Genomic DNA, 23455 nt, shown 5'->3' on the forward strand with positions numbered 1-23455 from the left:
TTTTTTTTTAATATTTTTTGGTCTTCTTTGAGACGGAGTTTCACTATGCAGTTCAGGCTGGGCTTGAACTCACTTTGCAGCCCAGGTTGGTCTCAAACTCACAGTAGTCCTCCTGCCTCAGCCTCCCAAATGCTGGGATTACAGGCGCATGCCACCACGCCCGGCCTTGCAAGATATATTTTAATACATGATTTTATCTTGAGAGTATCCATTGAAGGAAAAGACTACTGGGTTTGTCAGGAAATTTTCTGACTGATTTAGTCTTTCCTGTTTTGATATATAAAATTTCCAATGCACTTTATTCTGCTTAAGTGATTTTATGACTCAATATTTAAAACATCACGACCTCTGGTTCAAAAACCAGAAAGTAGGTTTGGTTGCAAATTTATTGGAGAAGAAAAAAAGTAGTAATAATACTTGCCCAGTTATCTGGAAAGTATTTATCCACGATCTCTCTCATCTTGGCTTGCTGGGTCTGGAGGATGGATGGCTCGAAGTAGAGAATCACATACAGCATGGCAGCCTGATTCGCTAGGGCTGTGCTGCGGTGCTCTGGCAGTGGGTAGGCTGAGACCTGCAATACAGACATGCCCCCACACGGGGGACTGCTGTTAACATCTGGATGTATAAATCTCTGAATCCAGTCATCTGTTCTAGGGCACATCTGTTTCCCAAAAGTGCATCACCTTCAAGATTCGAACACAGGCAGCAATTCTAGGTTGTGGCATCGATGTCCAAGGTCTTGCTTCTGTCTTATCCCTAACCCCAGGATACTCTTCCTTTCAGTCCTAGACTCTGCTGCAATTTTGACTTTTCCTTTAAAAAATTCTAACCCTGTGTCTCCCACTAGTTATCCCTTTGTGTGTCTTTCCTCTCAAAGACAATTCCTCAGAACTGCTAGACTTAGCTTACTGATATTTTATCACTTCCTGTTTGTTCTGCAACTCAATGAAATTTAAGGTCTGCCATTCTCCCAGTGGAATTTCCTAACCCAACTCAATGGCTTCTTTTTAGAGCTCTCACTTAAATTCTTGAGTAATGAAACTCTCTTTGGTTTTCCAGATACTATTATCTCTTCTCAGTGTGCTTTGCTGAGTCCTCTTTTTCTGCCTGCCTTTTAAATGCTGATGTTCCCCCAGGACCCATTTCCTCTGTATTAGGAATCTCTGGCTGCACACAGCATCTATTACGTTGAGCTACCACAAGTAGAGAGTGAGAAATTATTGCAAGGAAAGACACTGCAATGACCCTTGAATCCTGCAGGCAGGAGTGCGGCTAAACCACAGGAAGGATAGGGCAAGGGGGGCCTGTAAACCAGAATCCTTTTCTCTGTCTCTTCTTGATGCATCTGCTCAGCTTTTCCTTCTTGGCTCTTCACATGCCTGGCTGAATGAGGAGCCCTCCAACTCCAGATTCTTATGTGTACATAAGGTGATTTGATCATGGGGTGTTAGACTCATCAGGGGATTCATTCATTGATGAGTTCAGTAGCTGAATGTTCTTAGGAGGTGGTGCCTGATTGCAGGAGGGGCACTGGGGATGTGACCTGTGTGTGGGTATTCTTGTCCCCTTTGCTTCTGCTTCCTGGCAGCCTTTCCAGCAACAGGAAAGTAACCAGTACATATATCCTAGGGAAACCCACAGGCAGAAACTTTTCAAGCCTAGTTCCAAAATATAAAGGGAGAGAGAATTTGACCCTTCAGCCATGACCAGGCGTGGGGGGGGGGGTGCAGGACAGAGAATGGGGTGTTGTACAGTATGACCACAGCTGATCCGCATGTTAGTGAAAGGCAAGTGCCACGTAGAACATTCCAACACAGAATGGACTGAGCATGAGGCAGAATGGCGTCAGGAGAACCAGAAAACAAAGGCGGTGAGTGGAGGGGCTTTGAGTTCATTCAGAATTCATACAGACTTGAATTCAAAGCATGATCTACTACCTAGTGGTTAGACCTGAGAAAATTATTTACAGTCTCTAAGTCTTAGTACTGAACAGCAATATGCAGACAGTGATACCCACTTTGCAGAATTGTTGTGAGGCATAATGAAAATGGTATATGAAGAAAACCTCCATGCTGTCAGTTTAGACTGAATTCTCAATGAATGGCAACACATATGACTGAGAGTGTTATCTGCAAGTAGCTTCTGGTTTTGTGTCGTCTTTAAAAAAATCCCAAAGAGCCAAAGGGTCTTACTGATACTTGACATATTCACACCAAAACCTGACAGGCTGGCTACCTAAAGAACTGTGCAGAGCAGGTGTGTTCTGTTTATTCTCTTCTAGTAAAAGGATCTGTAATGTACTGTTCTTCAGAACAATGTAATCAAACAGTAACTTTCTCTGGTAGTCTCCCAAGTAAATGAAATGTACTCCGAGGACAGTGAGAGAACTTTCTCATGCTGCAGGATATTCTAGCCCTGCTCAGGCTACCAACCCTGCCTGGACTGAACTAATTTTCCACTTTGCTACCTGCTACAGTCTTGTGACCACTGCCATATGTGCTGATTGGTGGCACCCTGTGCTCCCCCTTAGATGACACTCAGCTCACTTGCCGGTAATCCTTCTGCTGGTGTCTTCTTTCCTAAGCAACAAGCTCTCTGTGAGAAGGGAGCATGACCTGCCTTCTTTAGTAATGAAGGAGCCCAGCACACGAGTGGGCACACAACACACATGCCTTAACTATTCCCTGAATGACTAAAGAATGCATGTTCTTTCCAACTGCTCCAACCCCAACTGCCCCAGAAATCTCTGAACTTTTTTCATTTTTCTTTTCTTTTCTCTTTTCTTTTTTCTCTCTCTCCCTCCCTGCCCCTCTTTCTTTCTTTCTCCTTCATTCCTTTCCCTCCCTCCTTCCCTCCTTCCTTCCCTCTGTCCTCCTTCCCCCCTCCCTCCTCCCTCCCTTCCTCCCTTCCTCTCTCTTTCTCTCTCTCTCTCTCTCTCTCTCTTTTTCTTTCTTGTGGTACTACAGACTGAATCCAGCACCTTGAGACTGACTTACGTTCTTTGGCTTTTTATTTTGAGACAGAGTCTTACTTAGTTGCTCAGGTTGGACTCAAATTTGTGATCCTCTTGTCTCAGTTTTCCAAAGGCTGGGATTATGAGTGTGTGCTACACGCTCAACTGATTCTGACACAAGTAATATATCTCTTTCCTCTGTAGCATAGTTCAAAAGGCTTTAAAAATTATTTTAAGCTACTGTTTTTATTATTTTAGGGAAGAAAGAAGGAAAGGAGTAACTGAGGAGGAAAGTAAAATCAGTCTTCCACATTAATATGATCCTAATGATTTAATTCCTACCTGGTTGTAAATATCATCAGATCTCAGTCGACCAATGACCATGCTGATGAAGGCTTCATTGATAGGCACTCTCTGGAAATAGCTCTCAGGATAGTTGGGTGGTCTTTTGGCTCCTGGCTGGCTGGAATAACCTGTACTCCGCAGTAGCTTGCAAATATCATCCATATTTGAATCAGCAGAAGATCGAGCAGCACTGAGTCATGTTCACAATGGGAAATAAAGGGCCAGACAAACCACAGATATTAGAAACTCAAGGTCTAGCAAGGTGAAGAATTCGATGTTGATAAAACCATGGATCCATTTATATGTTTCATATGCAAAAGTGTATTTTTAAAAGCCTGTTTAGAAGACGGATATTAGTTCCATGTGAAGGTACACAATCGCTTTCCCAAATTCCTTAGGGCTAGATTTTTTTCAAGGAATACGCATTTTTCAAAGATAACAAAGTAACTTAAAGCCATGCACAGTGGCATATGCCGGTAATCCTAGCTACTCAGAAGACTGAGGCAGGAGGATCACAAGTTCAAGGCCATCTTGGAGAACTTAGCAAGACCTTATTTCAAAATAAAATGAAACGGTCTGAAAATGTAGCTCAGGGATGGAACCCTTGCTTAGTGTGCACGAGGCCTTGGGTCCATTTTCCAGTACCACTTAAAAAAAAAAGAGAGAGAGAGAGAAGGGGGGAGAATAAGAACAGGAAGAGAAGGAAGAGGGGGAAGAAGAAGAAAAAATAGTATGATATTTAGGTCAAATACAGGGTATGATAAAAAACTATAATATTTAAATTTTAAAAATTATAACAGTAATAGACACAAAGCCATGAACCCTCCCTCACCCAGTAATCCCCCTCACTTTGAACACACTTATCCATCATTTTTGCCACTTTCTGAAGTAGTTCTGGAGTTCTTCTTTCATGAGTATCTTTAGTTATGCCATTGTGGCTGCTCGAATATCCTGAACAGATTCAAAATGTTGACCTTTCCTGGTCATTTTGACCTCAGGGAAGAACCAGAAGTTGCGCAGTGCCGGATCTGGTGAATAAGGTGGGTCAGGACACATATAAAGCTTTTACAAGCCTGCCGTTCTGTCAGATGGCACTGGGCAGCAGCATTCATCGTATTTTCGATCACATCTTGCAAAGACATTCACAAAAGAAGACTTCCAAACTGCTTCAGAAAGTGGCACAAATGATGGGAAATGTGTATTTAAAGAGAGGGGAAATACCTCTTTAAAGACATGGCAACATGTCTTTTACTGTAATAAATTTTTAAAATTTAAAAGGCATCATATATATTTTTTTAATACTCCACCAAGATCTGAGGTAGCATCCCATGACCAACATGTGACAATAATTTTGGAATAAAATCTATAAATATACCAAGGTGAGGTAAGTGAAGACTCACATATTTTACAGATAGGTTTTGACTCTTAATGATTTCAGGTTACATCAGGCTTGGTTGCCAAGAGTTACTACACTATGTGTGTGCTATACATATATTTTTCAGTGCTCTTTGGATTTCAAATTTATGAATAAAGAATGTGAAATTGAACTAACATTTCACAAATTGAATTGAATTTTTAAAATTCTATCCATTTAAGCCAGCAAGGTGGCCCACGAATGTAAAGCACTGGGGAGGCTGAGGCAGGAAGATCACTGAGTTTGAGGCCAGCCTGAACTACATAGCAAGACTGTGTCTCAAAAAACAAAACAAAATTCTTGTCACCTGGTTTTTCTTGGCAAGCTGCTCTTTAACAGAGATCTAATAAGAGCATGTGTGATTTTTCAGGATGGAAGAGCAAACAATGAGAGAAATGAACTAGACTCAAACCTCATCCGTGAGATGGCCTCGTCTCTGGTGTGAGACTCTTCTTTACCATGGTGCTGTGTGATCACTCAGCATTGCCTCAATACTAGGTGTTTACATTCTAAAGAATTACCTGTTGTACCCAAAGGGACAAAGGTTGACTTTTCAAAGCTGGGCTGAATATGCAAATGTTGTTTTCTTCTTTACATTATTTATTGCTTCTGTTTTTCCTGATATTTTCAGAAATATAGATAAGGTCACTCAAGTTTCGCTTTTTAAAATGGATGTTACAACAGAAACTGACATGAAGAGTGATGCACTCTGGAAGATGCTCCCTTCCCACACAGGGAGACAGGATGTGCATAAGCTTACACTCAGCATAGTGTTGCTGAAAGAAATTGCCTGCAAACAATCCCCTTCCTCTGCTGCCTCTCTTGACTTTATTTTGTCCTACATTGTAAATTGAAAAAATGTTAAGTCTACACCTCATGTCTTTAGCCCAACTTCCTAAATGACTCCTGTTTATTGACTGCTTCGTCCCTGAATCTATTTCTGACACTGACCTTGTATTTAGTTTTTGACTCATTCTTTTGACAAACTGAAAACTTGTATTCTATAAACTAAAAGTACAAGGTTGATAAGGTGGCACCTGTCTTCAAGACCCTTCCTGAAGACCCACAGCTTTATATGCACATACACAACAGATGACCATGTAGACACACTGTCGTTTACTTTGACTGCATATCTGTGTATATATGGGTAAGAATTCCTTGCAACCTGATCTTCAATGACAATGGTTCAAAGTCATCTGCCTGAAAATGATCACAGAAGCTCATTTGTTTCTTTATGTCTGCCAAGGGGTCATATGAAAAAACTTATAAAGAAAAACAAAAACAAATTCATTGTATTTTCCAAAACTCTTTGAAATTTATTTTCAAGGTAAAGAAACTTCAGAATTCAGACTCCTTTTTACTAAAACTGAGTTATCACTATAGACACAGTAAATGCTACATCTCTAATAATCTATACTATAGCACACAGTATTTTATACAATATAGAGGCTCTACAGAATATAATCTGCAGTTATACTACAAAACATAGAACAAGTGCTATGTTCCTATGCTATGTCCAGAAGAGGTGGTCTTATGCTTCCTAACCTTATATCATATTGCTGATATTCTCAACAGTACTGTGGAAGCATGCCCTGCATTTCACCAGTAGCAGCGCTTTGGTGGTGTTCAGGCCTAGCCCACGGTACCTGTATCGATAGTAAGAAACCAGCATCCTCTCTCTGACTTCTCCTTCAATCTTTTGATCAATGACCAGCAGCATAACTCCATATAAATACAGTGCTTCACACTAGAAAGAGAAAAGACAATAATCAAACTTAGAGGGGTGTATACTTGTACACAGCAAAGTTAACAACAGTTAAAAAAAAAGTTACTTTAGTTGCATTCTTCCTAAAGCTTTATATTTCAAGGAAAATATAGATTTTTCTGCAAATAATTTTTCAAAGTCCATGCAGAGTAGGCTTTGAAATTTTACTTAAAATAAATTTTAATCTACAATGATTATCTTCAGTTGGCCTTTATTTTCCTTGCAGAACTGAAGATTGAGCTCAATGCCTTCCCACTGAGCTACATCCCCAGCCCTTTTTTATTTCGAGACAGGGTCTCACTAAGTCACTATGCTGCCCAGACTTCTGATTGATCCTCTTGCCTCTGTCTCCCAAAGTTCTGTGATTACAGGCATGCACTACCATGCCTGACTTAATTCATTTGCATATTTAATAAACCTCTTAAGTGGTTACCATGTACTAGGTATCAGCTAGATGGCAAGGGTGCAAAAAGTAAAGGGGATAGAATTCTTATATAGAGGAAGCTTATAAACTCCTTCTTTTATTCATTTGTAATTTTGTTCAACATCTAGTATGTTTAAAACTTAGATATGGACCCGCCAACTAGAAGGTAATTATCAGTGTATTTGCTTTTCTTTAAAGAATGGCATTCTGTCCATATTTATGCCTTACAGGGAAAAAAGTGATGCTGAATTTCACATCCCTGAATTTCTATTTTACATGGTCAGTATTACTTACAAGAAGTTGTTTCCCATCCTCATTGAGAAGCACAGTTTCTAAAGTTTGCTGAATATAAACACCTTCATTGAGCTCATCTAGGTACCTAGAAATAAAAGCCCAGGACAAGTTATTCATATATAATAGAAACTTCTAACATCTTTGAAGAAAGAAAGAGCTGTAAAAGATAATGTGGGATACTAGGCATTCTAGCTTTAACTAATTTGTGGTCCTTCGTGCTCTTAGGAAACATAGCATCTTATGAGCTGTAAATCATAGTGACCTAGGGCCACAGGTTGATATTCATGGCTGTTCCAAGTAAAAGTAAGTTTGTTTATTTCAAATTAAATTATTAATTTTATGAATTATAACTATCTTAGGAGTTCTAACATAAGAATATGGAATACCTGGTTTAAAGATTAATACATAATAAGATCTTCGCTGAAGAAGAGACAAAAAGTTACCTACAAAAATAAGTTCTTGTTTTTTCACTTCTCATATACACTATATATCAGAATATGATCACACTACAGGACTGAAAGCTATATGACTTGGTCCAACCAAGTTTATTATACTTTAAAATCAAGGAGGTATAATAAAATTCAAAACTACTTAAGACCAGTGTCCCAGGAAGGAAAAGACAACTACATAGGGCATAAATGAGTAAATTTTATAGTAACTCAGAAAGAAGCATACGTTCTGGTCAATACTAGCAGGTCCCTTATCCTCCACTACTCACAAACAGAATAAACTATTACTAACGTAATCAATACCTGTTTAAGTCTACAATATATTTATGCACACTCTGAAATGCTAAATAAAATCTGGTCACAATTTCGATGTTGTTTTCCCGAAATTCTTCATCTAAATCCTGTAGCTCTGGCTTAGCTTCTAGTTTGCTTTCCCATAACTCTTGACCCTAGGAAGAAAAACATATTTATGTGAAAAATCAATAAAACCATCCATGTTGGAAACAATTTCTAAATAGCCTTTTAAAATTTTGTTCTTACGTATTAAAAACTTAAAGTGGAGCAACAGAAAGTAATGCAGATAATAAAAGGTTAGATACAAAATCCTTTTAAAAGAAATGTACTTGAATTGCAACTAAATTAGTATGTTTTTAAGTGTGAAGTAGTTCAAGGTAAAATATGTTATGCCACTTTTTGAAATCTGATTACGTTGTGTTAGGACTTCCATACAATATATTTATCTTATTTTCAGGTTGGTACTACTAATAAATTTAAGTCAAAAACTTTCCTCTTTAACTCTTTCTTTATAATTACGTGATCTCTTAGCATCATGGTTTTCAGAGAAAACATGCTTGTGTAGAAAAGACTGCAATACAAATGCTCTAGAGGGAGAATACCTTAAAATAGCTAAAATCAAATATGATCTCTCCATATTTTTGTTGATCCACTCGGTCTTTTAACCTGAACACAGCAGGAATAAACTCTGAAAGCCTCAGTAGTTCTGCAATGATGGCATTGCCACAGGAAACGATCCTCAGGATTGCTTGGCCACAGAGGTTGTTTTCAGCCAGGAAGTCCAACATCATGAGGATGAGCAGCTGGGCTGCACGCAGACAGTGGGATGATTAACTGCGTCAGAGCTGGGCTCTGTAGATCATTAAATGAAACAAGGTCTGCAGGCTGACTAGATGCTCCATCAAAAAACCTGTTTCCAAAAAAAGTATGTAAATATCTATTTCTTAAAGAAGCAGCATACATTCTTTTGAAACACACACTTTTCTCCCAAACTCAATGAAACATAAAACAAATAATGACTTTTGATATGAGGGAGAAGGACATTTATTCTCCACGCTTCATGTTTTCCAGGTGGAGGGACTTTGCCAGTTTAACTCTCATGGCTTCCTTCTCAGCCCTTTATTCAACCTTCTTCTAGAGAAAAGGCAGAACACAGACCATCTCTGAGCTAGAGAGAAGGGGACACTTGGTATCTGTGTTTCCAATGTGGCCTAACTATACAAGCTGTTGTGATGTTTTTTTTTTTTTTTTTTTTTTTTTTTTTTTGGCTTTTCTCCGGTACCGGGAACCGAACTCACGACCTTGCGCTTGCCAGGCAGGCACTTTGCCGCTGAGCTAAATCCCCAGCCCCCTGTTGTGATGTTTTAGCAAAGAACTACAAATGCTATACAAGAGCTCAGAGTTACATCTTTGTATACCATTTTTAGACACTTGCCCAATGGAATCACAGGGTTGAGGTATAAACATATCCCAGATTCCTTTTAAAAATTACAGATGCTAGGTTCTAAAAAATTCTGTAAAATGATTGATTTAAAAGTCTCACATAATTTAGCACTTAAGTGTCTGATGTTGTTATTGAATGAATCACTTGTTTGTCTTATATTCCAATGCACTGTCTGAGGATGGTTAGATCACCCAGCATACTAAATATTTTAATTATTGTTAACAGGTCATTCTCATGAAAGTTCATGAAGCAAGGGTTGATCTTCTTTACCTCATCACTCAGGACAAGTGTCTTTATGCCAGGCTGAAGATGAAATGTTTAAGGAACTCACCTTCAAGTGCAGTGGTTCCTAAGCCCACCTGCCTAACAGAATCCCCTAGAATCTGAGAGTTTGTGATACACAGGTCACAGGTTGTTCTAAGCATCTTACTTTCACAAAGCTCCCTAGATGATTCCTGAGTTTGATTCCCGGTACCAAAAAAAAAAAAAAAAAAAAAAGAGTAGAAGATGATTGCTTTCGTAGAAAACTGCAGCAAATACAAACTGAACAATATTTATCTCTGTATGACAAATGCACAAGAGGATTGTAAGAGGTGACCCTGCTCTTTCTAGCTGCCTGCAATACAGCTGGGGAGGTAAGCCTGGGAGGAAAAAATCAAGAGATAAGATGAAGTGCTCGAGAGGGTGGCCAAGATAGAGAAATGTAACACACATTCACTTGTGAAATCAGAACCTTTATTAACCATCTGCTAGGAAAGGAATTCTATCCACATCAGGTAAGCTTTAGTAATGTGGCATCTTCTAGGCTTTCAGGGCTCAGGCAGGAAACACAGAAGCTGCAAAGACAGACATATCTTAGCATTTAACACTTGAAGACTCTTCTGTGGCAAATGATTTGAAAGACAGATTTGAAACACAAGGGGAGACAGAAGACTGATTTCTGAAACACACAAAGAATCTAACTGATTAGCGGAGAGCCAACAGCCCAACAGAAAAATGGGCAAAGGAAACAAAGGGGATCGTTCATGGAGAGAAATCCACCGGACAGCTGTACAAAAAGCCGTAACTTGCTAGAGTGAAAGAGCTATGAATTAAAGCGACCACCCCAAATCGCTTTATTTATAGGTTGGCAATGGTTAAAAGACAGTAACATTTGCTCCAGATAGAAACTAGAGATATACGTGATGGCTATGTGATTTGTTAGTCTTTTGGTAATGTGAACCGATAACATTTTCTGAAGTTAAACACACCTTCTTTCATCTAGCTAGGATTCTGTTCCCTAGAAGCAAGCACCAACATAAAAGGATACAGGTGCAAGGATGTTTCTGGAGGCAGCAGTAACATTTGGGGACAAAATAAACACTCATTTGGAAGGAAAATGTAATTTAAACAACCATTAATAAGAATGAATTAGAGTTCTGCTATTTAACTTGGAAGATTTCTGAGAACTATTGAGAGGAAAAAATAACATGTAGAAACATGTGAGGAGGGTGCTCCTATTTATATATATAAAAACCCCTACATATGTACATGCAAATAGAGCAAAACATACAAGAAAGAAAGATGATCTGGTAGTGGGAGAAGCTGGGAAAGAAGGGGAGGCAGCAGCCAAGGCAAAGGGAAAAGACCAAGATCTCACTGGGGTGGGGCAACCCAAGCGACAAAACACTACCAATACATGTGGAATTGTTTGGTGTACACATCCAAATTTCTGAGCCTCTCCGAGCTGCCCAGTCTGGGTCTTTAAGCATCTTCTGCTTCACAGAGACCAGCGAACAGCACTGCTTCATGGTACACCCCTTCCCCTCTGCCTAGTGTCCTCCAAAGCCAGTGTGAAGATAACAGCGATGAAGAGAGGGTGGAGGACAGAGGGCTCAGTGGCCTGGGGGCAACGAGAGGGGAGCAAGAGAGGCTCACCAAAACTACTAACGCTTGGGCTTGAAAAGGTTTCAGAAGCTTCTGGAAGTAGTAACGTGTTTTATCAGCTGACTTCTCATTTTCTGTTGGACTCTACACATTGCTTATGCCTGTGTGCTCTCCCCTGTACAGACCATTTTTCCTACCCCAGGTTACGAAACCAATCTCATCACACGACTGTGGCAACTGGATTCCAAAGATGGGGCCTGATAATCCACTTAGTTAGCTCATACTGTTTTTCAAGGGGCAGATGAACCTTCTTTCCCCTCCCTTGAGTCTGAACTTGAGTATTCATTCACTAGGTTGCTGTAGCAAAATATCACCGGCTGGGAGGACATAGCCACAACAACCTGCTAAGCCACAACAACCTACTTTCTCACTGAAAGTCCCACATCAAGTCCGGCAACGTGGCCCTTTGCTCTGTGGGACAGCTGTGCTGCCATGTAAAGTGTCCATCCATCCTGCTGGAGAGATCACAGGTTACTAAGTGGAGAGGCACAGCTCAGAGGGAGAAGTCTTGACATGAGGTGGAAAAGAGCTCACAGTTTCCCATTATCTGCTTCCTTTCCCATGCCTGTAACCCCTGCATCGGGAGGCTGAGGTAGGAGGAACGCCATGAGTTCAAGGCCAGCTTGGATTATACAGCAAGACCCTATCCAAGAAACAAACAAAGACAGCTCTTGCACACATCTTCATCACAAATTCCTAGGCACCCTTGAGCCAAAGGCACCTGGCTGAGCCATACCCCCGATTCCTCACCACAGAAACTGTGAGATAATAACTGCTTATTGTCTTTAGTCACTAGATTGTAGGGGTACTTAGTTATGCAGCAATAGAGAATGAGCTGCTTCTGAAGAAGGACATCCAGGTGAGGTTAAAAGCAAGTGCAAAGGGCCTAGGGCAGAAATGTGTGGAGGTACTTCAGGAAGGCGAAGGTGGCTGTGTGAAAGGAGCAGAGTGGTCAAGGGCCAGAGAGATGCGCAGAGGCGGACTTTTCATCCACCTCTAAGGGTCTGAGAGTAAGAACTGCTGAGAAGTCACTACTGCTGCCTTACATACTTTCTCATAGGGTACCCTACAATGCACATTAAGTCATAAATTATTAAAAGTCCCTTTTGTTTCTCTGTGATACCTGCTTCTTAAACCACAGGCTGAATTTCAGGTAATATAATTTCACTCTCTGCACTCACATGATCTGGTTTGGGAAATGAGAGAAAAAGGGACAAAGGATAAAACAGGCACCTACTGAGGTCCTCTTAAGACCAAATAACCCAGAAGGTCTGTGCAGGATGAAACTCTAGACTCATGAAGAGAAGGCCAGGTTAGGATTAGGAGGTATAATTGTAACTGGCAATGCAAAATGGAACTTTGGGTTCCCTCAGCCCTTCAAAAGAAGTGACAAAATATGCAGATGCTCCAGGAGGCAGGAGCTGAGGCTCCTTTGTAAAGAAAGAGGAATAAATCAAAGTTGGCCAGATGTGGTAAAGCAAGCATGAAGATCTGCACTGTCTCTCTGTGCTCCTGTCCCCTCTTTCATTACTATAAAGGACCCTTACCCCTGGTACACAATGAGAGGGTAATTTGAGGCAAATGGGCCCTTCATCTCCTTGGAGCTAGCTTTGAACATATCATTTTCCTTCTGATCCGAATACGTGGCCTCTGTTGCTTTAGCCAGTAACATAACTACTAGTGGATTTTGGACCCTAGGACAAGGTAGGCAAAGGGGACCTGGAGAAAACAGCATAAAGTGAAACATTACCTGCTTTCTTCTCTCTGTTATAAACAGACACACAGCATTTGCAGGTACACATCAGGGAAACTTAGGCCTGGGATGATGACATAAACCAAAATTTTGGTGATCCAATCTCTTATGTTAATCCTAAATGCTTAAGAATTATACCATAGGTATCTTTTAAGGAACGTTAGAAGGAGAGTAAGAAAGTAATCAAACATGTTTGGCAGTCATAAAAATACTGCCCTAGGTCTTTGTTATCTAGGTTGATTGCTTCCTGTACAATTCTAGGAAAACAAATATTCATGAAAATTTTTTAATGTGAAACCAAAACATGGACTATATTTAATACACTTTTAGTGAAATGAACTCACTGCCCCTACAATCTGCCTGGCTTCATGAACAACATTTTAATTTTCTATCTCTAATAATACAAACATCTCTCTGAAGACTGAATATATTAACACCAGATTAACTGAAAGAAATCACCTAGTTACACGGTAACACTTTATTGTTACATTATTAGACCCCCTAACCCTGGCTAGTTATAGTACATACAAGTGTGCTTCTACAACTTGTACAAGTACTGTTCTGCTAGAGAATGTGCAAACCCACTGTGGGCTGAAACAGTGGCCCCTAAGAACAGAATCAAATAGGTAATGGTCATTAAAGATATCTATTCATGTTGCAAAGACTTAAGAGCTTTAAAGGTATTAAGTCTTAGTTGAATCTTAAAAAAAAAAACTAAAATAAGGTGTAAATAAACACTGTAGAAGCAGCAATACTAAATCATTCTTTCAGAGTGCTTGGTGCAAAGGATGAAGAAAACTCAGCAAGGTTAATCTTCTCAAAATAGTCTATACTGTATGACCACTAGTATGAAATGGAATCAGAGAGCTCATCCAATTCCATCAAATATAAACTGATAATAACTTCAGTTTTAGGAATTTGGCATGGCACGTTGATTTTCAGTTTAGAAAGTAATCCTATTCAAAAGATAACATGCTTTCAAGAACGAAGCTGGCAACATCACATCAAATAAGTACCGAACAAAGTTTCTGAAGGGAATTAAATTGGCTCTACTCAGAGGACAGTAGAAGACACATCTATTTTTAGCCTTTCACAAAACCTCAGTTGCATAAATAAGGAAGCATTTGGTCTCCATAAATCCATTATACAATGGTTGTTGATCAAGATAAATGTAAGCAGCATATCTCTTCCAGAAAAGTTCTCAAATGAACTTGATCACTCTAGTCTGACCCACAAATTTTGGTAAAGGGTGGAAGGACAGCTAGGGAAGGTTGTCCCTCCTTGTGGGCAGAGGCAGTAACTCTCCTTCCTCAGTACCCCTTCCCTCACTACCTCTTGCCTAAATTGGGGGAGCTCCATGCACTTGGAACCAAGAGAATAGGTTTCATTACTAATTCTGTGCTTTTTCTTTTCCTGTGCAACCACAGAGGAATCAGGTCCCGAGAAACTTTTTTTCCCCTTCTCTGAGAGATGCAATGGACTTTGGCATCACTGTACCAAGGTGAGGGAATGAAGGTGCAAGAGAGGAGGAAGGACTTGCCCAAACGCTCAGCCCGTGATAAAACTAGAATTCAAACTAGGGCCCGTGCAGACGCCCTCAATAACCACCCAGTTTTCTCGAGAGTAAATGAACGAACCACAACACCCACCCATCACTGCTCCCAGAAACTCGCAAGGATCAGATGCGGGTGACTTCGACTAGGTGGATGTGAAGAGCCAGGCGGCGGCCGGGCGTCCCAAGAGGCCCTAAATCCTTCATCCCGGGTCCTCCATTCAGACACGCGTGAACGGCAGGTCGCCCCTCGGCAGGCGCAGCCCGCTGGGCTCTCGGGAGGGAACCGGGGCGCGATGGAGGGGCACCCGCGCCCTCAACTCACCTGACAGCGGGGCCGCGTCAGCGGCGCACGCGCAGGGCCGACGGTAGCACGCGGGGTCCGCACGCCGGTCCCACCCTGCTCTGTCTAGGGAGCCCCTTCAGTCCCCCGCCCCAGATCTGGAGCTGGCCGGAGCCGGCTTCCGCCTCGCCTCCCAGCCGTCACGTGACCGAAGAGGGCGCTGCAGGGCGGGGCGTCATGTGACCTCTCGCGGCGACGGCTGATGACGCAAGAACCTGAGGTGGCTGTGGCGCCTCCGACTCCTGGGCTGAGGAGAGGCGTGGGGATCTTGGCGAGCAGAGTCAGGGTGCGCCGGGCGGGATAGGCCGGGCGTCCAGGTAAGGCGGGAGTGGGAGGTGGTGCTGGGGGGCGTGGCGGGGGGCTGCCTCCCTCTGAGTCGCTCTGCGGGGAAGCTGAGCCGAAGGTCTGTCGACCCGGGCAATGGTCCTAGCCCTTTTCACCCCACGTCTGTGAAGCGGGGCAGTTCATTCCGCTCAACGAGACGCCCTCTCTCCATCCTTCAGTCCTAGAATAAAAAGTGAATCTGATTTCAGTTGGCTGTAGGAACTGGGACATGGCAGGTCGTTCAAATACTCTCAGGGCCTCCGTTTCCCTTTCACTTGTGTAGACCGACATGAGGATCTGTGCCAATGAGAACAAAACCTTCTAGGGTGGAGGAGTGGCGCATGTGAGCAACAGTTGTGATGGTTTTAGAAATCGTGTGTGCGTGTGTGTGTTAGGGATAATGGTGGCATGACGGAAGGAACAAGCGTGAACAAGTGAAGGTTTCAGAGAGAAGGATGTATCCTGGCTTGTGGAAAAAGGAGATACAGTTCTAGCTGAATTTACATAAGCTTACTATGGATTTTAAGGAGGTCAGCATATTGTCTGTTAGGTGTTTATTGTGTGCCTGCCATGCTGCTATACAGAAGCACAAGAAGATGCCACGGTAGGGAAGTATTTTTATATTTTCACTGATAATTAGCTCTGTCGACAGAGACTCTTACAGGCTTGTCAGGGAAGGCAAAGTAGCATGCTAGGGAAGAACTCAGGAAATGTGTGACTTTGTGGTGACTAACTTGGAGACTACAGGTACAGAAAGCAAAGATCAGTGTTACCTGGGGAAGGATTCAACATGAGGTTGATTTCAATCAGTGTTTCTCAATTAATGCATTGTTGACTTGTTGATCTGGATAATCTTTTTGTAGTTGGGGCAGTTCTGTGCATTGTAGGCTATTTAATAGCATCCCTGGCCTCTGCCACCTGGAAGCTAGTAGGTACTCCCCCTCCAATCCCATGCAAAAATGTCTCCAGATGTCGTTAAATAACCCTTGGGGATGGGGTAAAATCTCCCCAATTGAGAGTCATTAACTTTAAGCCATGAAGGAAAGGTCTTCATGTGTTTGGATGGTTATAACGAAATATTGTAATCTGGATAGCTTATAAACTATAGACATTTGTTTCTCATAATTTTGGAGGCTATGAAGTTCAAGATCAAGGTGCCAACAGATTTGGTGTCTAGTGAAGGCCTATATTCTGATTCACAGATGCAGTCTTATTGCTGTGTCTTCACATGGTGGGTGGGTGTGGTGGTTTAACTAATGGTCAGCTTGTAACACCCAGATGAACTGAGTGCTGAGTGTGAATGGCCCTCCTGAGGATTGTTGACAACAGCATAAAAGCAGAACTGGAAAGGAAGATGATATGCGGTTGATTCTCCTGAAGAAGCTTGTCATGCTGGTTTTCCTGATATGAACTCAGCTCTTCTTGTCATTGTTGGAACTCCGGTCCTCCTTGTTGCTGAGGATAGCTGTGATTCTCTTTGGGGGAGCTCTGGTCCTTACTTTGCCACTTTCTGATTCCAGTGCAGATCCCTCTGCCTAGTGGCACAGATCCTTCATCCCTCTGGCACAGACTTCCTAGCTTCTGCTACTGGTCCTTGGGCCTTCCCAGTGCAGGTCCTTGATGCAAATTTGCATGAGACATTGTTGTGGGCTCTAGGCCTCCAGCTGGACATGTAGAGGACATTTCCTTGGGCTCTAGGTCTTCAGCCAGACTTGTGCAGGACATTGGTATGGGATCCAGGCCCTCAGCTGGATTCCTTGGGTCTCTAGTGCATCAGATCTTTTGAATTCTTCTGCTTTTGACTCTTTGGGTGAATATTATAAAATAATCCTATAAATTATGTGTCCTGTATTAAATCTATTCCCCTGTAAACCCTGACTACGTCAATAGGCAAGGCAGCTGTCTGGAGTAACCCTTATAAAAGTACACTAATCCCATTCAAGAAGGTGGATTTCATCACCTTCCTAATACCGACACCTTTGATTTTGGGTTTCACCATACAAACTTGAGGAAGAGGGGCACAAATGTGCAGACCTTAGCAGTTGGGTAAGATTTGGATAGATGGAGAAGCGAAGGTATTCTTATGGTGGGCGTAGGGTGAATAAATTCTTGAATCAACACTGTAAATTGCATTTGAAGGAAAGATGCAAGTATTGAGATCTGGGTCTTACTGAGACAGAATTGGTTTGTTTTGAAGCACTGGGAACATCATGCAAGATAGCAGTGGTTAACAAACTTCAGTGACTATCAAATAGTAAAGTCATCTCAAAGAAGGTCTGTCAGAGAAAAAAGGGGCTGCCTTTGACATAAGCATACAGCTGTACCTAATGGAAGGAACTGAGAAAAGTGTCTTTACTATTCTCTTTTTTAACCAGTGAAATACTCCAGAATTATAAAAGGACAATTTTTCCCTTGGCTCTCTATAAGCATAAAGTTTTATAAGAGTAAGGGGAAAGACTTGTAGTGGATTGACGACTGATGGTCGACTTATAACCCCCAGCTGAACTGAGTCAGCATGGTGCTGGGTGTGGGAGGCCCACCTGGGGATTATTGTCAGCAGCATAAGAGGCAACCTGGAGAAGAAGAAGTGAGGCTGTTGGGAGTGGAGAAAGGCTGTTGGGAGCTGGTGGAAGCTGTAAGGAGCTGTTGGTTGTTTTGGAAGAGCTTGTCATGTTGGCTTTCCTGATGAACTCGGCTGTTTTCATCCTCTGAGGAGCTCGGGGACTGTGTTGGCACTGAGAATGGCTTTGGTTCACTTTCGGAAAGCTCTGGTCCTCACTTTGAGCATCGCTTCCTGGCTCCAGAGGGGAAGATGGTGCACTGCCAGTCTCCTGGAGAAGCTTGCTGCGATGGCTTCCCTCATAGGAACTCAGCCATCTTGGTCATCAGAGGAGCTCGGGACCTCACTGTTGCTGAGGATGGCCGTGGTACCTTTTGGGGGAGCCCTGGTTCTTCTAAGTGTTGCTTCCTGTCTCCAGTGCAGATCCCTCAGCCTGCTAGCACAGATCCTTCATCCTGCTGGCACAGACTTCCTAGATTCCACCACTGACATTTGGGCCTTTGCAGCGCAGATCCGTAAAACAGGCCTGCATAAGGTATTGTTATGGACTCTGGACCTCCAGGTGGACTCATGGGAGGCATTGTTGTGGGCTCTAGGCCTTCAGCTGGACTCATACAGGACATTTCCGTGGGATCCAGGCCCTCAGCTGTATTCCTTGATCTCAGTGTGTGGACAGATTTCCTGCACTCTCATGTATATCATTCTTTGGGTGACTATTATAAATAATCTTATAAAATATGTGTCCTGTATTTATATTGTTCTCCTTGCAATATCCCCCAATCCAACGCAGTCTTAATCACTTTCTTGTCACTGGGACAAAATACCCAACATCCAGAACTTAAAGGAGGAAAGGTTTGTTTTTGGCTCATGGTTTTTAGAGAATTCAGTCCACAGTGTTGACTCTCAGTCATAGTTTTGACTCCAAGGCAAAAACTGCAAGATGGAAGGGTCTGGCAGAGGAAAGCACTCATGTCATGGTGGCCAGGAAGCAAGGAAAGTGAAGGGACGAATTGGGAAAGTAGATACACCTTTCTAGGTCATGCCTCTGGTGACCCACCTCTCATCAGGCCCCACCTCCTAATAGCAAGTCATATATTGTCCTCATAATATAATCATCTCTGAACACTAGCCTTTTGGAGGATATTTATTCAAACAAATAGTAAGGATAGCTGCTCTGTGGTACGTACTTCCTGTTTGTCTTGTTTTGTGCTAATCCTGATATATATTGTTTTGGTTCAGGCAATTACAAAAAAATGCAATTGACAAGTGGCTTAAATAAAGAAATTTATTTCTCATAGTTCTTCAAGCTTCGAACTTAAGACCAGGGTGCCAGAGATGATTAAGTTCTGGTGGAGACTTTCTTCTTGGCTTGCAGATGGCCATTTTTTTGCTGAGTCTTCACATGGTGGAAAGAGTGCTGGTGTCTCTTCTTACAAGGCTGCTATGCCATCATGTAGCCCTAATTTTCTCTGAAGGCCGCATGTTTAATTCTTGTTATGTTTGAGATAGGATTTCATCATAAGAATTTGGCAGTGGTGTGTTTGTGTGAGAGGGTGACACTGTCATCTTGGCAGTCTCCGTACTTGTCTGGTTCTAAGAATCAGAAGACATGCCTCATGAAAATATAGTTCTTGCTGACTCTCTAATAGGGACCCTTATTCAGGTCTGAGATAGTGCCCAAAAGTATGTATTTTTAGTGTTTCAAGTCATTAAGATCAGACAAATTTGAGAAAACTACAAAATTTAATTTATTCTTACAAAATGCTGTGAAATAGGAAATACGTTTTTTTTTTTTTTTTTTTTAAAACAGGAACAGACTAAAGAACGAGGAGTTAAACATATGCAATTTCAAAGTGTAATGGTCTGGATGGAATTGCTTAGGGATCTGTGTGCAGACTGTTTTCTTAAGCACTATCCTGTATTGCTGTACATAGTGTGGCAATGCTGAGGATGATAATATTTGCTCTCACTTAAAAATTTATATACTGAGTTTGATCTTAAGTGTGATTTTTTGTTTTTGTTTTTTAGTATGTATTAACTCATTCTTTAAAGCAGTCCTTTAGTAGGCACTTGTCTTAGTCTGAAAATGCCCAGGACAGGGACCTTTATAAAGAACAGAGGTTTATTTACTTGTAGTCTAGCAGTTTATGTGCATGAGGCTGACATCTGCTTGGCTCTTTTTTTTTTTTTTTTTCCTGGTACCGGGAATCAAACTCACGACCTCGTGCTTTCCAGGCAAGTGCTGTGCCGCTGAGCTAAATCCCCAGCCTCCCTGCTTGGCTCTTGCAAGGACGTCATGGCCAATGACATCACAAGGGCGGAAGTGCATGCAGAAAAAGGATTCAGGGGAGATGCTGGGCTCCCTTATAACAACCCATTCTCAGAATCTAGTTTGGTTCTGTGAGAATTGCATTAATTTCCTCCAAAGCTCATGCATCCCAAGACCTCTCAGTAGGCCTTGGCTCTTAAAGTGTTTTCCAACATCACTGCATTAGGGACCGAGCTTCCAACATGTGAGCCCTTGGGGGACACACTCAAACCGTATGCAGGAGGCACCTGTTTTACAAAAGAAGAAGAAAGGGAAATATGGAGAGGTTATGTAATCTGCCTCAAGTCATTTGGTCACTAAGTGACAAAACCAGGCTTTGAACACAGGTAGTGTGGCTCCAAAGGCTGCATCTTTACTCTTTAGTCTCTTTTGCCTCTAAATTCTACTCTGTCATGGAGCCAGTGTTTATTTTAATATAGCCATGTTTTAGGGGCTGGGGATTTAGCTCAGCGGCAAAAGCGCCTGCCTGGCAAGCGCAAGGTCGTGAGTTCGGTTCCCGGTACGGGAGAAAAACCAAAAAAAAAAAAAATATATATAGCCATGTTTTGTATTGTCTTTAAGTAAAATTGATATTCCAGGAACATATGCTTTGTCTGTGGCTTTGTCGCTTGTTATTTATCTCCTGGCTTATATACATAAAACACACTTCCATAATTGTGCTTCTAGACAATGCTCTCTGATGCCCAATAGTCATGTGTGGTTATTTAAATTAATTAAAATTAAACAAAATTTAGAACTTTAGTCCTCATTGACACTAGCCACATTTTAGATAATCACTAGGCACATGTACCTAGTGACTACCATATTGGACGGTGCAGATTATGGAACATTTTTATCATCATGGAATGTTCTATTAGACAACACTGCTGTAGGCAACTAAGACTTACACTAGAATCAGGACTGACTAGAAAACAATATTTGAACCATATCATTGTAGTCCTTTTTGCAGAATTGTACTTTAGAGTTTGGTACTATAACAGGTAAACCCCCAATGTAAATGGCTCTGCATAGTTGAAGTTTATTTCTTTCTTTCTTTTTTTTTGTTTTGTTTTTCTTCTGATACTAGCAATCGAACTCACAACCTTGTGCTTGCCAGGCAGGCGCTTTGCCGCTGAGCTAAATCCCCAGCCCCAGTATTCTTTTTCATATACGTGATTTTCCCTTTATTTTCTGGTTTGTGACTCTGGTTTTCATGAATTTATATTCTTACATCTTATCAGATATGTTTGTATTTATATTGTGTTTATATGACTCAACTTGTTTGGTGTGTAATAAAGAGAAATTGTAAGTAAGTACTCTTTTACTAAAATGCACATTTAAAAATTAATTTATATTCATGTTTTCTTTTTTGGTGTGAATTTTAAAATCTCAGAAAGTAACATAACAAGAACCCTTGTTTTGTCACCCAGTTTTTAATGTCTGTACCATTTTTGCCATACCTGCTTCAGGTCTTGACCTTTAAGGTAAAGTTTCAGAAAATACATAAAGCTAAAAGTCCCATTTGATGGCCTTCAGGCCTAAGTGGGCTGATTCTTTATTGTGTGCTTAAGCTCCCTTGCAGTTCCTCTCAAATAGGGCTAGCATGTCCTTTTTATTGTCTACCTTGGTTACTAGCATCCTGATCTCTTGTTAGCAAGTGCAGAGATCCTGGGCTATTATTAGAGGATTAGCAGTGGCCAGATAAGATGGAACATTCGTTTTCAAAGTGTGATTTTTGGATCAGCAGCATCTCATTACTTGGAAATTTGCTGGAAATGGAGATTCTTTTTTTTTTTGGTCTTTTTGAGGCAGGGTCTCACTATGCAGTTCAGGCTGGCCTTGAGCTCACTTTGTAGCTCAGGCTGGTCTCGAACTCACAACGATCCTCCTGCCTCAGCCTCCCGAGTGCTGGGATTACAGGTGTGCACCACCACGCCTAGCTTGGAAATGGAGATTCTTAGAGCCCCTCCAAGATCAGAAATTCTGAGATAAGGCCCAACCATCAGTGTCTAACAGGCCTACCAGATATTCTCATACAGTAACACTATAATTTGGATATGTCAGAATTAGAATTAAATGGAGCACTTGTTAAAACACAGATTGTTTGAGGACTGAGAATTTGTATTTCTAACAAGGTTGAGGTTTTAGTGATGCTGCTTGGTCAGGGCCCATAGGGAACCAGTATTTTTTGGTTGCTGCACAGTCTCTTTGGCCTTTGTTCTTAATCAGGAACTCAGCAAAGACTTTCGAGCAGGGAAGTGACATGATCTTATGTACATTTTCAAAGGTGCACTCTGGCTACTGTATTGAACATTGAGCAGAAGAGGCAAGGTTGGGAGCAGGGAGACAAAGTAGGAGGTTGATGGAGTAATTCAGCAGGTAAGAGCTGCTGACACATCAAGGTGGTAGTGATAGAATTGGTTGCGGTGATTGAATGCTGGAGATACTTTGCAGAGCTGACAAAATTTGTGGTGGGTTTGAATTAGGATAGAGAGAAAAGTCAAGTATAAACCAAGATTTTTGGTTTAGGAAATAGAAGGTTGGAATTACTGTTTGGTAAGATGGAACAGGCTGCAAAAGGAATAGGTTGGAACGTAGCTAAGGAAGAGGAGAGGGAGGTGTTTGATGTTATGTTTTCTTGATAGTACTTAAATAGAATAGGGTTGGCCAGGAGCCTGGGGTGGAGTCCCAGGCAGGTGGGAGAGGATGGAGAGGAGAGACGATCAAATCACTGATACCTGAGTACAATAGTTTTAGAAGTTGGAGGGAGACATGCACTGTCTAGGTGCTGGAGGTGTACATGTGGTATTTCACTCATTTGTTCTTTCAGCAAGCCGTTATTGAATGACTGCTGTGTACTGCATGTTGTTTTAGGTGCTGAGAATATAGTAGTGAACAGAAGAGAGAAAGTCTTTGTCCCTTCACAACTTATAGTCTAGCTGGTGAGAAGAGACAATAAACACGATTAATAAATCAGTGAATGTTGTCAGGTAGTACAGTGCCTCCTGTGAAGAAAGGTGAAGCAGAGGAAGAGGGTAAGAATGCTGAGCAGTGGAGATTGACAGGGTGTGTTTTAGTTACTTTTCTGTCCCTGGCACACAGTACCTGACACACACAGTTTAAATGAGGAGAGGCTTAATTTAGATGATGGTTTCAGGAGACTTATTACATGGCCAGCAGGCTCCAAGGCAGGACTGTCACAATGGAAAGGTGGTGGAGCAAAGCTGCTTAATATGTCGTGGCTGTGAAACAAAGCAGAAGAACAGCGCCAGAGAAGAAGGGGCCGGGGATCAGACACAGACCC

At 41.7% G+C, this 23455-nt stretch overlaps 2 protein-coding genes across 7 annotated transcripts in view; one reads left to right on the top strand and one right to left on the bottom strand.

Moving 5' to 3' along the window:
- Kiaa0196 (KIAA0196 ortholog) overlaps positions 1-15091 on the bottom strand; it is a 53282-nt gene extending 38191 nt beyond the window's left edge. For 2 of the 5 annotated variants that reach the window (XM_013521307.1, XM_005397982.2), the window contains exons 1-7: positions 14942-15090; positions 8544-8851; positions 7951-8096; positions 7199-7283; positions 6362-6462; positions 3299-3491; positions 422-574 (exon numbers count right to left, since the gene is read on the bottom strand). In XM_013521307.1, coding sequence (XP_013376761.1) covers positions 422-574; positions 3299-3491; positions 6362-6462; positions 7199-7283; positions 7951-8096; positions 8544-8732 — 867 coding nt within the window. In that variant the 5' untranslated portion in view covers positions 8733-8851; positions 14942-15090. Of the gene's footprint in view, positions 1-421; positions 575-3298; positions 3492-6361; positions 6463-7198; positions 7284-7950; positions 8097-8543; positions 8852-13061; positions 13129-14713; positions 14880-14941 lie in introns of those variants that run through there. The other 3 variants (XM_005397983.2, XM_013521306.1, XM_005397985.2) reach the window with 3 other exon arrangements.
- An 81-nt stretch (positions 15092-15172) lies between these two features.
- The window catches only part of Nsmce2 (NSE2/MMS21 homolog, SMC5-SMC6 complex SUMO ligase), a 252361-nt gene continuing 244078 nt past the window's right edge, over positions 15173-23455 (top strand). The window contains exon 1 of one of the 2 annotated variants that reach the window (XM_013521309.1): positions 15173-15276. The gene's annotated coding sequence lies outside the window, so the exon portion shown is untranslated. The remainder of the gene's footprint in view (positions 15277-23455) is intronic. The other variant, XM_005397986.2, reaches the window with a different exon arrangement.

The sequence above is a fragment of the Chinchilla lanigera genome, unplaced genomic scaffold, assembly GCF_000276665.1.
Source record: "Chinchilla lanigera isolate Chin_1 unplaced genomic scaffold, ChiLan1.0 scaffold00060, whole genome shotgun sequence".
Taxonomy (NCBI): Eukaryota; Metazoa; Chordata; class Mammalia; order Rodentia; family Chinchillidae; genus Chinchilla; species Chinchilla lanigera.